The sequence below is a fragment of the Ammospiza nelsoni genome, chromosome 1 (genome assembly GCF_027579445.1).
Source record: "Ammospiza nelsoni isolate bAmmNel1 chromosome 1, bAmmNel1.pri, whole genome shotgun sequence".
NCBI lineage: Eukaryota > Metazoa > Chordata > Aves > Passeriformes > Passerellidae > Ammospiza > Ammospiza nelsoni.
In genome coordinates, this window is record NC_080633.1 from 87,727,597 (window position 1) to 87,744,108 (window position 16,512).

The 16,512-nt window shown below is 40.9% G+C and overlaps 1 protein-coding gene across 1 annotated transcript in view; it reads left to right on the forward strand.

The window, feature by feature from the left end:
• Nucleotides 1-1,897: 1,897 nt before the first annotated feature.
• The window catches only part of INO80C (INO80 complex subunit C), a 30,191-nt gene continuing 15,576 nt past the window's right edge, over nucleotides 1,898-16,512 (forward strand). The window contains exon 1 of the mRNA XM_059466457.1: nucleotides 1,898-2,091. Coding sequence (XP_059322440.1) covers nucleotides 1,957-2,091 — 135 coding nt within the window. The 5' untranslated portion in view covers nucleotides 1,898-1,956. The remainder of the gene's footprint in view (nucleotides 2,092-16,512) is intronic.

The following is a 16,512-nucleotide window of genomic DNA, read 5'->3' on the forward strand; positions in this document are numbered from 1 at the left end:
CAGGGTGCTCAGAGTGGGTGTAGGGTCTGCCTCACCAGAGATACTGAAGAAGTCTCCGGACACAACCCTATGTCATGTTTCTGGGATGACCCTGCTTGAGCAGAGGTTGGACCAGATGACCACTGTGGTCCCTTCAGCCTGACCCATTCTGTGATCCTGCAAAGCACTTGGTACTGTGCAAAATGCTGTTGCACTTAATATTGCTGCAATACACATGGGCCTTGTGATTTTTTTTTAGTAAAGCAATTGATAAAAACGGGTACAGGTAAGAAAATGCCTGGATAAGCACTATTTAAAAACTTTCACTGATGCAGCACGTTAAGTCTCTGCATTATTCACTTGCATGAAAGATTCTCCTCTCAGTGAAAACATCCCTGTGATAAAGTATGCTTCCTGTTTAATTGGGCATGCCTGGGAGCTGAGCACACAGCATGTGCGTGGGAAAGGGATGGGACCCAGCCCTGGGAACAAGAAAAGGCTGACTGAGACAAGACCAACATTTTGAGCACACAGCAAAGCAGATCTGGCTTTACCAAGGGACACAACTCCTCTGTGATTCCCAGTGCCCCTGCTTGTTCCACACTCAGGTCACCCTTTTGAGTGTGCTGTTCACTGAAGCGAGAAGAAAGATGAACTGCAGAGCACACACAAGCCTGAAACACTCACTAAGGGCAAATGCAATCCAGTTTACCAGTTGGCTTTGTGGTGCTGCTGGCAGCCTGTGTGCTCAGACAGAGAGACAGCAACTACAGTTAGAAAGGAGAATATGGGACTTGGATGTTTGTACAAGGCCCTGCTTATGCCCCTGGAAAGCAAATCTTGTCCTGCTTTTCTGCTACATACACAGGTGCCTGGAACACAGCCTGGACGTCCAAGCTTTTGTTTTCAACTCTTTTTCAGGCCACCTTCAAAGTTTTTGTTTTACACAGCACTGCCTGGCACCCCTACTGTGCCCAAGCTCAGCCCTCATTACAGCACCGTCTATAAACGTGACCTAATTTTTATGCCTGAATATCAACTTCCTGGACCTCTGCCTCTCTGCAAGGCATGTGCTGGGACAGGACCGCGTGCAGCTGGAAACCTGGCAGACTGGCACTGCAGAGAAGCAGCTCAAACAGGCATGGCAGTAAGCTGACCAGCATGTTGAATGCACGCAAGCACAAAACTCACAAGTTGTCTCAGTCACCAAGCAGTTTAAGAACTGTGCAACATCACCTCGCTACCAACCAGTTCCCTGGGGTATGGCGTAAAACAGCATGGACAGTATGAGGACCATGAAAACTCTTTAGAGCACAGTCCAAATCCCCTCAAACCTATTCTGCTATGCTTCTCCAGTGCAAAACTATTCCAGATTCCAAGAAGAGGAAAAACCTATAGACCAGGCTACTGGTCACACCAAAACATTGTAGAAGCAACCAAATCTTATGCAGTATGAATTACCCACAGGCAATCAGTATCAACCAGCTGTAGACATTTCTAATGTTAACTGTAATAACTGGTATTTTCAAAGGTTACACAGTTAGAACCATAGTATTGTCAAGGTCAGAACAGATCTTTAATATCATTAAGTCCATCTGCAAAAGCCTCTGTGCTATAACTGACTCAGACTCAGCGCCTTTTGCAGTCCCGCTCACCCTTTACGGGGAGGAAGCCCTCACCTCGGCACCTTTGCTACCTCCCATGCACACGGGCTACCCCGGCCCGAGGCTGCCCTCGCAGCCAGGTCTCTGAGAAGGGGCCCGCGACACTGCAGGGCAACGAGGAGGCGACAGAGCTGCTTCCTTCCGAGCTCCAGGCCTCACAAACGCCGGCCAAGCCCCGCTCGCCATCGGCCTCCCCGACCAGGCCCGGCCCGGAGCGGCGGAGCCGCGCCATCACTGCGCATGCGCACCAGCAGCACCGCCACAGCTGCCGGGGAACGGGAGCGCTCCCGGCTCGGGCGCGGAGCGGGGCGGCATGGCGAGCCTGGTCCCCGCCGCCGCCTCCTCTCCCGCCGGAGCCGCGTCCCGCAGCAAGAAGCGCCCGGCGAGCCCGGGTACCGGCGGCGGCCCCGCTAAGAAGAAGAAGGCGACAGCGCCTGGCGGCTCACAGGTAATGGTGAGAGGGGGGCGGCCGGCGCGCATGCGCGGTAGCGAGCTGCCTTTCCCCGCCCTTTCCCGCCGTGCTGGGAGCGAGTCCCGCAGCCCCTTCCCCCCCGGGCTGTCCCCGCTTCCAGTGCCGCGGGTATCCCGGGACACGCCCGCCTTCCCCGGCACCCCTGCCTCCTCCTCTCTCGTCCCGTCCCGCCCGGGCCGGCGGGGCCCTTGCGAGGTCGGGACGCCGAGTGCCGGGCCTTCCTTCGCGCCGCCGTAGCGTGGAGGTTGTGTCCCCTCCCCGCCATGGGCGCAGCTGGGCCGGTGGCGGCGGTCCCCTCTTCCCCGGGCCGGTGTGCGGCCCGATGAGGCAAAGCTTAAGCGGGATGCCGTGGAAGGAGCTGCGTGTGTGAGCAGCGAGATACCGCGTGTGGTGGCACCCGTGTGGTGGGTGACACGTCCCGAGCAGCCGCCCCGCAGCTCGCTGTTCCCTCCCTGCGCTCCCTCCAGCAGCAGCCGCTCTGTTCGCGGGGTTGTGCCGGCTCTGTTCGCGGGGTTGTGCCGGCTCTGTACGCGGGGCTGTGCCGGCTCTGTTCGCGGGGCTGTGCCAGCTCCGTACGCGGGGCTGTGCCAGCTCTGTTCGCGGGGTTGTGCCTTGCCCGAGCTCCATGCGTACCCCAGATTTACAAATCTCCCACCCTGCGTGATGCTGATTTGAGTGTGAGGCAGCCGGGCTGTGGCGGAGGAGGGACTACTGCTGGACAGAGCACAATCCAGGAGCCGCTGGGTCTGCTGTGTGCAGCGCACATGGCCTTCTCTCAGTTGGACTGAATGGACAGAAGATTTACCTACATGTGAAATGAAGATATAACCTCAGAGCCTGAGAGTTTTGGGAAACAGAGTCAGTCAGGGAGGGAGAAGGGATATTAATGTCAATTTGTCGTAAACTCCAGAACTCAATCCCAGCGGGTGGTGCAGCCTCACTTTCTGCATTGTGTCACACCAGCACCTATCCCCAGCTGATGTCATCTGCCTCTTGATGATGAGGTGTAGATCACACCATTATAGAAATAAGCAATCATTCAAAAAAGTTCTGTTCTTCATCTGCCTCTTGATGATGAGGTGGCATCTCATGCTCCAAAATGAAGTCCTAGAAGATGTTCAGAGTCAGCATGTATATGACATCTCTACAGACTTGAGATGCTGTTATGTCTTGGATTACTTCCAGAAAGATTTTGGTAGCTACAGTGGTCAAAAGAGGGTTGGAAAAAATGGCAGACTCCTTTCTTCCTCCAAGAAATGATTCTTGTCAGTAATATTTCATGAGCTATAACAGTAGCATAGCTACAAAGTCTGCTCTACTGCCAGTTAGGTTGCTTGTTTTCACATCAGGAAAAATGCTCATGCATTTTTCAGCAATCTTCTTTCCAGGCAAATAGAAGCCATTGTGCACACACGAGAGCACAGACACAAACTCTTCCTCCTTGGAATGATGCTCTTGTTTTCACCCCCTGGCAGTTAGATGGTTTGTTTTCTGGTGGGCTTATCCTAGGACAGGGAGTACACACCACAGTGCTTAATGTCACTAACAAACTGCACCACAACTGTGAAAAATTAAACTGCCTGACATGATCATGTTTGACAGCTTTTTCAAGGTGTGATAGAGATTATGATCTGAATTTTCCAGTGTGGAGCAGTCTGTTCTGTGCATGTGTGTGTGTATGCAGATATAAAGCATTATGTATTGACATATAACTTAAATGTGAATAAAGGAATTCATGCTTAAGACTTCCCCACACCCTTCAGCCTCTAAAACTGTTTTCCAAAGTTCACACCAAACTTAATCTTGTGGACAGCTTCCAGTGTTATGAGACAATCCCTGATTTCTTACTCAAGCTGGGTTTCAATACTGTGTGACAAACAGTTTTTGTAATTCTCCTCACAAGTCATTTCAGTGGAAAAAGAAGTAATTTCTCAACACAACATCCAAGTCATCGTATGCATTCATTGACTTCAGCAGTGCAAATCAATCCCACAAGGAAAATAAAAAAATGCCACAGAAAATGTGTAACCTCAGGAATGGGATGAGAAACAGCTCATTCTAGCAATCTCATTCAATGTTGTTGGCTAGCTCTGGAGTTAGCCACTTCAAACAGAAATGAAGTGGGGGCTCTGCATGTTTTGAGTTAAAAATGTTGATTATGCCATAGCTCACCAAAATATGTCATGCCATAACTCAGCATTAAATGGTTTGTTTTTTAAGTAAACTGACATTATTTCCTTGGTTAGCTAGCAGACTGCAGGTAAGATAATCCCTACTGGAAGGTTTAAAACTACCTGCAGGGGTCAACTTAGATCTGGGGACCCCCTGTTTTTTTAAGTAACAACTTCTGCTAAGAACCTTGTGCTCGCCTATGTGACAATACACTTCCCATTGTGCCAACTGTGAACATCCCCGTGTCTCTGATTCCGTCTTTGTGAAATTAAACAAAAAGGGATTTTTGTTAGTTCTGCAAATTGTATACTTAGATTTTTTCTCATGTGCTCTCTATCACAAGCAGCTGTCACAATGCTCACCCTGAAAGACACTCTGGTCTGGTAAATCTGCAAATTTTAAGAATGTGTTCATTTTTTTATATAACAAATTTACATAAGAAGAGCAGGGTAATCAACTAGTTTGAGTGACTGTGTGTATCCTACAAGAAGGCACAATTATCACACAGCATGCAGATTTCTATAAACCACATTTTGATTTTGTTTCTCCAACATGTGAATTGCTAGTTTCTCTAAGATACACCTTAGGAACATCATTACCAAAAAGCATTCTTCATCTTTTTTTTTTAGAGTGTTGTGCTAGTAACACCAAGGTTCTGGGTTCAATTCCCATATGGGCCATTCACTTGAGAGTTGGAATTGATGATCCTTGTTGGTCCCTTCCAACTGAGAACATGCTGTGTGATTTGTGTGAGTTACCGACCCAAAGGTATTGAGTCATATTTGTTTTGGAAGCACATTGCTCATAGGGCTTGTCAGTCATGTCTGCAGAAGGAGACACATGCTTTTTGGACATAATGCCTGTATTTACCAAATGTAATATTAAAAGTGAGTTTACAGGAAAGCATGATTGCAAATTGATTACTTCACTTTCATCAGCATTACACAATTATTCCTCCCATGTTGTTGTGCCACTGCAAAATACCTCAGTCTGTGCTGCAGCCCTGTTGAGGATTATTATGTATATTAAATGGTAACATGAATCTGTCAAAACCAGTGCTGTGTAGTGATTTATACAGCACCATTCCCTTAGATATCCCTGCCCAGTGGTTCCCAGTAGCTGCTGATTCACCTCCATCCCTGGCTCTTGTTCAGACTTGTTTCTAGGTCTCCTGTCTCATCAATTACTATCACTTAACCTGGGATAGAATCTTTGATACCGATCTTAAAATGCCACCAGTTGCTCTACCTTAATGTTCACACCATTATTTTATAAATTATACTGCAACAGGAAGCTTTTAAAAGAGTATATTCTAGATCAAGATGTAAGTAATAAAGAAAAATGCTTTTCTGTGACAGCTGACAATCTTTAAAGATAGAATTTGCAGTAAGATAGGAGAATGATTTGGAAAAAAAGTTTCTGATTTTATCATAGGGAAAATTAAAGAGAGAAATTATGCTAAATAATGTAAATTAAATTTGCTTACATTATTTGTGAAATAACTTCAGACTTAAACTGGTGAGGTATTTATATTGATTTTATCTATAATTATTATTATAGAAGTACTACTGATATGTCTGCTTAATGCTTTCTGTATTTCTCATTCTATGCTTAAAAGCAAAAGCAACAACAATGTTAGAAAATAAAATCAAAATGGTTTTGTTACTGTCCTGTTAAATAAGCTCATCTAATGCACCACACAAAAATAAATGGAGTGACTCTGACACAATTAGAACTCTATTTTTATTTTAGATGTATCTGGATTATGATGTTTTTATCTCGTAAACTGAAGATCATCAGATTTCACAGTTCTGATAGACAGCTGTAAGTTCAATAAGTGGACTTAAATATATACATATTAACATGGTTACTGTTATGTACTCAAAAGCTGCCCACTAAAGGCAGGGAGCTTATCCTAGTACATAAACAGCACAGAATTTGACCCTAAATTTCAGTAAATTTAATCAATTTTCCTGTCATGCTGTTTTACCAAGCCTAGCACTCTTAGTAGGAAACCATCAAATAAATTTTAAAATAACTTTTTTTTTAAAGAGCCCATTTGATTTGGCTGTTGGTTCCTGAAAATCAAGGTTAGAGTGAATGAGTTGAACTACAGAATTGGCAAGTACCACTAGAGCTACTGAGCTGAGCTGCTGCTGTCACCATGTTCTGGGACAATCTCCTAGGGGACCTCCTTCAGTGTGCACAGTATGACAACTTTCTGAATGAAAATTAAAAATTACCTACTTACCACTTCAGACCTTGCTTACTGCAATCAGTATGATAGCAAACTTATTCTAATAATTTTAGTATTAGGCTTATTAGACTTACAGACTTGCTGCTAGACCATATTAACTTTCTGCTACAGAAAAGCATGATTCTTCTTTATAGTTGGGAGTTTAATAAGTAGCATTTCTCACCAATCCACCTGCCCTAAAAGACAGAAGGAACCTGACACAGCGTACTAGTAGGGAGATATAAGTACATATTATTTGCCAGTTTATTAAAAAGCTGTCATGTCATTATGCTCTAGACTACACTGTTTGTTTTAAAACTTCTCATCCTGTAAGATTGTAACAGTAACCAAAAATACATGAATTTAACCAGTGAAGCAGTTCCAGTCTGACGCTACTGCTTGCCTGGAATGGCATCTTTAAAAGATACAGTGTGTTCCCACGGGATGTTAATTCAAAGCTAATGAAATTGATTTAAATTACACTTCCATTGGATAAAATACAGATACCATGATAGATTGCAGGTGATTGCTACTTACTGATAAAAACTGCTAAGGTGAGCTCTTTGAGGTCAGCCACTTGCACAATTGTACCAAACCCTACCCAAGAGTTTTGGCTCTTACAGAACTGGCAGCCAGTCCAAAACAAATTGCCGTGTCTTAACAAGAGTTTTAGCGGGTAGCATTTCAATTGGCTGAGCCATCCCACACATACCAACGTGCTCTGGCCTCACAGTGCATGTCACCAGACCACAGAGAACCCCCCAGACTTGCAGCTCTCAGAGGGTCACTGCTTATATCTAATCCTTTCAGAGTCTGCACCACAAAGATACTTGCTGCAACAAAGCTGATAGTGAATAGCTGCAATACTATTCCAAAATACATCTTATTTTCAGGCAGTCCACTAAGGAGAAATGGGATTATCCCGAAGCACCATTTTTTGTCACTTGCACATTTGAAGTTAAATCTGTTAAAGAACGAGAATCCCTCCAGTCCCTGATGAGGAAAAATGGTAATTAAAAGACAAAAAGCAGATTTTCTACAGAAATCTGGCAAAATTTATGTGTGTTTTAAGCTTAGCTGTATTTTAAAAAGGGAATTGCTTTTCTAGAGCAATCTAGGTTAAAATGGAAACTGTCAAAACAGAGCTAAGAATTAACTTTGCTTGACATTTATCACATTTTGAAGGCTTCAGATGATTTATAATCATAAAAGTATGTGAATTTCTAAACCAGACAATGCCAATCTCAAAGAATTACCTATCTCCTCCAACCAAATGTGAATAGATTTTAGTTTTACAGTAAACAGAGATTTGTTATGTTTTAAAAAGGCAAAAGCATATGTGTGTTGCCTTTTACTATGAGCATCAGTATGCTGGTGTCATGGGTTTTCTACCCTTCTTCACTTGTCCTAGCAGACAATTTTAATCTCTCCTTTAGCTAACATAAAATGGAGTCTTACCATGATCACACTTAGTTTCAGGATTCACAATAAACATGCAGGAAATTTAGGAGACTTAATAAAGATGGTTCTCCACTTCTATCATAAGGAGATAAAATAGCATAGGTTATTTTTTTGAAGGAGAAAGAGCAATCTAAAACACCTCATACATGTACTTTAGCATGAAATTTTCTCTGGAGATGTAGTACCCCTAAAAAGTGATCTCAGAATCCAGTTAGTACTGTAAAATATTCAGATTACCAAAAGAAAATTTGGAGTAACTTAACTGTCTAGATATTGCAGATTTGATGTGGTGTTAGACTATTTTTCACATTTTTCTAAAGTGCAATAATTGTGTTTGGTAGTAACTTCAATTCTTGCTGTAGCAAGGCATTTGTAATTATATCAATTATATATTATATCTGTTTATTCAACACATTCATTTTGGATTAGAAAGGCTAATTAATTTATTAGCCAGGGAGGGTTGTGAACACATTTTTCAGACATTCCAAGAAGACAGAATGGAGAGATTGGCTGTTTATTTAAACCTGCAGAAAGCCATAAAAGCTGTGACACACTGTGTTGGGAAGTATGCCTGGCCCTGACACAAGAATTCATATCCATAAACAGCGTGTGTTGCCTCACTGCAAAGCACACCTGCAACTTTAAGAGGCTCAATTAGGCAAATGGATTAGTTTCTCATTACTGGAATCCCAGTCTCCTCCTATCTTCCCTCTTATCCACCTCCACAAGTCTCAGGTGCACGCTCCAGCTGTGTGCACATCATGCCAGCTTTGGCTCTCCCCAGACCTGTTCCCACCGACAGAGGTCTGCTGTCAGGATTTGCCAATCACTCCCCCTCCCCTGGAAGCTGCATTGCTGCTGCCCTGGTGAGCTGGACTGATTCACTCTAGAGGGAACTCTAACAGCTGTGGGGTGTAGCACAAGGAAGAGGCATGACCAAGTGACAAGGAAAACACTTGTCCACTACAAGCAACCTACTTCATGAGCTTTCATACTCTTAATTCCGGATTTCATGAGTTGACTGTAACAGACTAAATGAAATGCTTGATCCCGTGTCCCTGCCTGCAGGAAGGCCTGGAAAGTAACAGCTTCAGCTGTCATATTGCTTGTCTGTCAGCCCCTAAGTCCCTCAGCTGATTCTGCTAACTGTGAGATGCCACCAAAATAAGTTATCAAGAAATATGTACTGGTCCTAATTATACTTCTCCCTGAAGATTTAGGAAACTCATTCTACTTGGGATTCAGAACCATGAACATCTGCCTTTTTGAAAGCAGGTATTATATCCTTTCTTTCAAAAGTAGAAGCACACTTATGCATTGATACTTGCTTTTTATATCATCTGTCCTTACAACTCCCTAATCTGTCCTCCACTTGATGTTACCTGCCACTGCCTGCAGGGATTCAAACCCTTTTTTCCCAAGCACACCCTAACCACTGGGCTAAAAGCAGGTCTGGTGTGGGAGTGTGGAGTGATGTTCTCCTCTACAGCCAAGGATGGAGGTTTTCTCTCTGTTCCAAAGAGAACAAATCCATAGTTTGGTAATGAACATGGTTATCAGAATGGTCTGCTTATGTATTTATAGCCTGCTTATGCATTTTAGGTCTTTATTTCTGTTTCATATTTTGTCTTAAGATAATTTTAATACAAAAAACACAGTTCTGCAAATATCAGAACTAATTTCCTTTCTAAACTAATTTCCCTTTCAAAAAGGGAAATAGTCCTGCCATTTAGTAAGATATGTAAGATATGTTTATGCTGTAGTAAAATACAATACTGTTAATTCAAGAAACAAATTTGAAATGGATAGAAGGAAACTGTTTTGTGAGTAATACATACTTACACTGTGACAGAGCCATAATTTTGGAAGGGGTTAATATCTGTGGCTACATGTCATGTAATTGTCCTGTCCCAGGATGTAAGTACTGGCTGACTCAGGAAGAAAACCTGACCTTGCTGATTAAAAGAGCCTGCTGTGGATAAGGAGTGTTTTTGAAAATTAAAAGATGAAATTCCTTTTATAAAGCATTTTAGGCCATTGCTCAGATACCACATGAAAAGAGACTCTTAGTATCATATTTGCCTTTTTATCATTTATTAAACAGAGAAGTATGATTTGTTGTGTAATTAATCAATTTTCAATAAACATACAAAATTCCATGCGTCTGTGTACAACCTACCTAATATGTGTGCTACATAAAACCTGATGTAATTAAAAAAGATAGCTGATTTTGCAGTCATCCACAGGCCTACAGGTAAAACCTACACAGTTTTAAGCAACTTTTAGGTTTTTGAGTTCTTGCCCTTGGAGTGTTGACGTGCTTGTAGCTTTACTTAGCCTAATGTTCATAAGGATGCAGCGTGATTTTAATGATGGCCTTATTTATTGCTTCCTCAGACTTTTACTTTTCTGAGTTAATGAAAGAACAAGAAGAAAGGCAGGAAAGGCTGAGACACCTGGTAGTTTCTGCATAAATTAGACAAGGTTTACAAGTGTGGCTAGTGTCACTTAAGCAGTACAGCTGGAAAGCTCAAATCAAATTTCAGGCATTTAAGTGTTTTCTCATATTTGAAAGTGAAACAGCAACTTCCCAAGCTAAATACAGAAGTACTGCTTAGAGTTTGGTTAGATATGAATCAGTGAGACCATATTTGCAGCAAAGGTTGTTGGCATCTCAGGAGTATAGGCGATGTTCATCAGGCAAGAGAGAAAGTATTGTGAAAGTACTCATTATTTAGGATAAAGGTGGAGGGAGTTAAAACCCTCTAGGAAGCTGGTGAAAGTTATGTGCCATAAAAAGTCTTTCTGTTGAATCTGTGGTGTATTGGTATGCAGTCCATCCAGAAACTTGTCCTAATTTTCCAGATAAACTGGTACCTTTAATAAGAGATGACTGCTCTGCTTAAAAACTTCGTTACATTTATGCCCTGAAACCATCAGGACTACAGCAAAATACTGCTGAATTGGAACATGCAGAAATTAGGCCAGTAATTAATGTGCATTATGTGACTGCTTAAGACCAAAAGAGTTTTTTGTTACTAAAACCAGTTTTCTATTTTAGAAGATACTGATTTCTAGCCGGGGAGATGGAGAGCTGCATGGAGAGTTGTGCAATCCCTGCTCTTGGAAGTGTTTGGGGCCTGCTGGGGCACAGCCCCAAGAATCTAGTCCAAGGTCAGTTTTGACCCTGCTTTGAGCAGGAGGTGAGCTGGTGACCTCCTGAGACCCCTTCCAGCCTCAGTGATTCAGTGTTGCTGTGCCACCTTCCAGCTGTCTGACTGTGTGACTAAGATGGGTGTGTCCTCTCCCAGAACAAACAGTCCTGCACTCCTGTCATGGGCACATTCAAACGTGAAAACTACCACAAAAACCAGCTACTCCATTTAGACAGTATAAAGTCTCTCTATACTCTAACAATGGTTATGTTTTAGTAGAACTGCTCTTCCCTTGAAAGGACAGGACAATGTTCTGACAGCAAAATCAGCTGGTAAAGTCAGCAAACTGGAATAGAAGGCCATTTTTCCTTGATGTATGCACAGTGTACTCAGGCTTCTCAAACCAAAGTAGTAATCTGGAAAGGTCTTATTCTTTAAGTTGATTATCTTTATTTACATAGTCTAGAACTAGAAGTGCTAGTTTAAGTCTCACATTAATGACCTTGAATTTCCTCCAGTCAGAAATTCCGTTTTCATCTGACTTTTTGTTAAACCTACTTGTTGCAGCCAGAATTGCCTTTTTTTACAGATACAGACTTGCCCTTTTTATGCTTGTCCTTTTTTTATCTGTCCAAAAGGTATTTTTTTATTTGCTGAATAATTCATTGTGGGAAATGTCTTAAAACAGGATCCTGTTAAACGTGCCACAAAATGTTAAATACTATGTTTCCCCTCTCACCTACAATTGTGGATGTGATACCAAAACTTCACTGATTCTAATGTAGTGGCAAGTCAAGTCTTTTAATAGTTCTGTTTTATTTCAAGCAAAAAAGGCAGTTGGGATAGGAGTTTATTTGAAAACATGAACTGTCTGGCACTTTTCAGATTTGCTGCAGTTCCTCAACTTCAATATATGGTATCAGGGTGAAGTGCCACAGAACTTGCATAGCTGAGTAAACAACCACCTACTTGTACAAATGTTTCTGCAGAAATATGTCAGAAATTTGCCTTCAAATTAGCTCTACTATACAACTCTGTCTTCCCTTTTTCTCCTGAGCTGCCTCAAAATAGTCTACAAGAGATACTTATATTACCTTATTTTCATCTAAATTAGAATTTGCCATATGTTTATTTTAGTTCAGTTGTCAGGTTGGTTTTTTTTTCATTATCCAGTTAAATGTAGGTATCCATTGGATAATGCAGTTCTGCTGAGTACAGGAAACTGGTGCACTATTCAAAGTTGGAATGGTGGGTAGTGAGTTTACTAGAGAGAGTGAATGCAGTATCCAGGGCATGTGCAAGCAGATTTTTTTTGTCCCATAATATGAGACAAACAATAAAGATGACAGATTTAGCTTGAAGAAGTTTAAAGTCTGAGGTATAGTTTATTTTCTTGTCTTCTTTAAAAGACCTTTGGAGCATCTGATAAAATTACTGCTCTCTCATGCATTGTACCTTTGATAACTTTTTGAAGATCTTTAGAAAGAATGTATTTGTTCTCTGTTCCTGTAGCATTGCAATGTTTCACAGATCAGTGTACCTAAGCTTTGTGTTTCTGACATGGTGTTTCAGTATGGCAATCTTAAATACCTGTGCACAAATGGAAAAACCTTCTTCTAAGTAACTTTAGACTGCAATGCACCATGGCAGAAGTAGTGTGGTTAGCAGAAATGAAATAAAACTACAATTTTAATATCCCTAAAGTGACAAGAAAAACAGAATCAAGTGCTAAAATGTGCAAAAAATAGGGAAAATGCAAACGTGAATATTTGTTTCCTGTATTGGTTTATCCAATAGTCCATAACATTTTAAAGGTAAAATTTAACTGTTCTAATCCAGGTGTGTTTTTTCCTTAGGAAAATAGATAGAGTAGGAGCTCTGAAAGATACCCCCTTTTTTCAGTTGAAACTATTTAATTGCCTTTCCTTGAAGAAATGTTGTTTTGTTTTTTTGTTACTCAAGTGTTATTTCCCATCAGAATGGATGATGTTCTACAGAATGAACTACAATGTGGAAACTGAAGGGGGTGTTTTTGTTTGTTTTTTTTCAGAATGAAATTAGTCTCCCATCAATCATAGGAGCTGATAACTTTTTGCTTTCCTTGTCCTTGATTCAGTCACGTGTAGATGAATGGACTTGGATCCTTCTCCTGCCTTGGCTGAAGGCTGTTACTCGCACAGGGATTCTGGGATGCTCCCTGAGCAGCATTACAATGTTAATGGCACATGAGCATATTGGAATATTGTAATCCTCCACTCTTTTCTCCTGAACCACTTTGACCTTAGCTGTTCTGTATCAAATGATGTATTTTCAACTTTAAGATGCAGTTTAGACAGAGTCCTTGATTGATTTTTTCTGATAGAGAAAGGAACATACTGGCAGTTTTTTTATAAAAATTCAATTGTGATTTAGTGTAGTCTTTTTTGCTAGTATGCTTCCATCCATTTTCAGTCTTAAAGTCCATCAATTTAGGAGACTTTTTCTATTTAGAGGGATCAAAATATTCTGTTAGCTGAGCTCACTTTTACCCTTGATAAAAGTATGACCCAACACGTGCTTTTGGATTCTACATATACTGAAAGTTTTAGCTCTAGGGCCACTTTGGCAATGCCATTCAGCTTATGATTACGAATTTGTCCAAGCTATAATTTTCTTAATAAAGAAAACTGTCAAACTTTATAAACAAGGAGTAGTCCCAATCCACCAAATCTAAAAGTGAGAGATCTCTTGCTATTATTTAAGCCAAAGGGAGCTTTGTGGCAAATGCAAATTAAACCAAGTTTTTCTGGGATAGCGTGAAGCTATTCACAGTTGTGTCCCAATTACATTTTATTTGAGACTTTTCCCCACAGGAAATCGTAATTTTTTTCCTTTAAATATCTGTAAGTTATAAAAATTTGCCTATCACAGTACTTAAATTTCCTTAAATAGGAAAACATATTTGGCATTTGAAATCTCTTGAGACTAAATCCAAGCTTTTTACTGAGGCTTGTCATCTTATTCTGTGTTTGACTGCTTAATAATTTTGAAGAGCAGAAATTGAACTTGAGTTTTTCTAGGTTTGTTGTTTGTTTGGGTTTTTTTAAGTGAACAGTACCATTATGAAAGGAGATCTTGTGTGATGAAATTGCTATGTCTTTTTCCCCCAGGATTTTAAGAAATGCTTGAGAGGTGGGTGATGTAATTAAAATCTTATTCTCCCTTTGGTTGCATTTTTAATTTTGAATTCTAACCCTCGCACATAATAATAGAGCTTTGCATTAGGGTGGTTTATACCTCTATCAAAGTGACTAAAGTAATTAGTATTTTATACATTTTGGTAAGTATTTTGTCACTGGAACCACCAGTGCAGGTGAATGATAATGGTTTTATGCTCAGGCACTGACAGGACCCTAAATGAGAATGTCGCCTTTTAATCAAGAGCACTTGGAGTCTATGGTATTGAAATGCCCTACAGAGAGCATAGAAAAGCCATCCATCACTTTGTGACAGTCCAATCTTTTAGTGCATGAGTAAAATTTTATTCAGCCTTTCTGAGGCAGTTGGAATGTGAGATGTTTAACTCGCCTCTGAACAGCAGAAGTTCAAAAGCATAATGTCGAGATTGCTATCTGGGCAGCTTATGTGGCTCTGTGTATTATCTTTATTTATTTAAATTGCAGTTGAAGTGTTTTCCATGTCCTGCTTTAAACACCTTCCCCCATACTCTTACATCAGCAGAGATTATATCTAAATTTTAGTCATACATTTGAGTTAATTTGCACAGTTGATTAACTCCTGATGCTCAGTGGAAATACTCAGCAAGTCAGAGGAGAAGAACCACTGCTTTAGGAAAGGCAGGTTTTATAAGTCTTGTACAGGTAAGTAGTATGTGACTCAAAAATCCTCTGGGAAATGGTTAGAAGAAGTGCATTTAGTGATACGTGTACTTGGAATTGTAAATTATTATTATAATAGTCCAACAATCTCATTTCAAACTTTGTGCTGTTATGTTTGTTATTAACAAACCTCTTTCAGCTTTCTTTATAAGTGAAAACAGCAGTAGCATCTGAGGACAATGTGGTAATTTAAGCAAAAATATTTTTGTTGTCAGGCCTTTGGGATATTTACTTGTGATGTCAGTGGAAGCAAAAACCTATGCCAGGACCTTTGTCTTTTAAGATGAGTTGACAATGATGAAACCCACTGAATTAGATGGATTTACTCCCAATTTAAACTGGATACACAAATGACTTGCCAACCATAGTAGCTGCTTGAAATCGAGGACAAGGATCTGCACTATGCTTATTAGCTGCATACTCAGGATTTCAAGGTTTTTTAAGTAAATTCAATTTTTCAATGACCTGTGGAACAGAATTTGCTGTGAATGTGCAAGATTAGGGTTTTTTTTTTTTTTTCTTCTTGGCATTTGAACATTTTCAAGCTGAACTGGTTTTTGTCCTATGCCCAAAATAAGGTAGGACCTTCTGTGAAGGGAGAATGTTCCTAAAATACTACCATGTACCTGAATGCTGAGAGAGAAAAGGATGGGGAAGTTGCACTGGGCTTCATTTCAGTGAGTGGAAAGGAAGAGGGAAAAAGTTTTTCCTGCTGAATCCAAGAACTAGTAAAATGCAACCAGATGAGGAAGACATGTTTATAGGTCTTACTGAAAAGGTCTTTGCAGCAAACCCTCCTGTCACAGACGTGGATAGAGTTAATCTTGTTCTAGACAGTCCTGCATTGTTACTGAGTCTTCAGTAAGTTTGCTTTCAGAAATGTAGCATGGTTATAATGTTGGCAATGAGAAATTTTTTAACCATCATTTTAACTTGAGTTTAAACACGTCTAATTCTGACACCTTTCTCAGTGAATTATTCCCAGCAATGTAAAGAGCTGCATTCTTGTCTGCCAGAGGGTACGTGTACAAGTTTTAATGGCCCCTGTCATGTCATCATGCAAAGTTAAATGATTTAAATATTCAGAATGTGCAAGAGCCTGGGCCAGCCTTGTTATAGTGAGAGCTAATATATTAATCAAACAGCTTAATATATGTTCCAGTATGAGCAGTATTAGCTGGCACTCTGTTAAATAGCTGACATTCAGGTTCTACTCCCAATTTTAAAAAGTCTGCTCATATCATTGCTGCTGTCATCTAGTGACATTCGTGCTCTGTTTCCACATGGCATTCTCACTCACTGTAATTGTCTGCTAGTGAAAATACAGGTATTATCCATTGATTTTATAAATTACCATTTTCTTCCCTGGCTGCATGCCACAGCTCTTGTCAGGATATCACAGAACTTACACACAACTAAAAGCCAAGTAAGTTGCCATAAGCTGGATATCACTGCTTTGGAAGTAACCTACTAGAGGAATAATTAGACATGCACC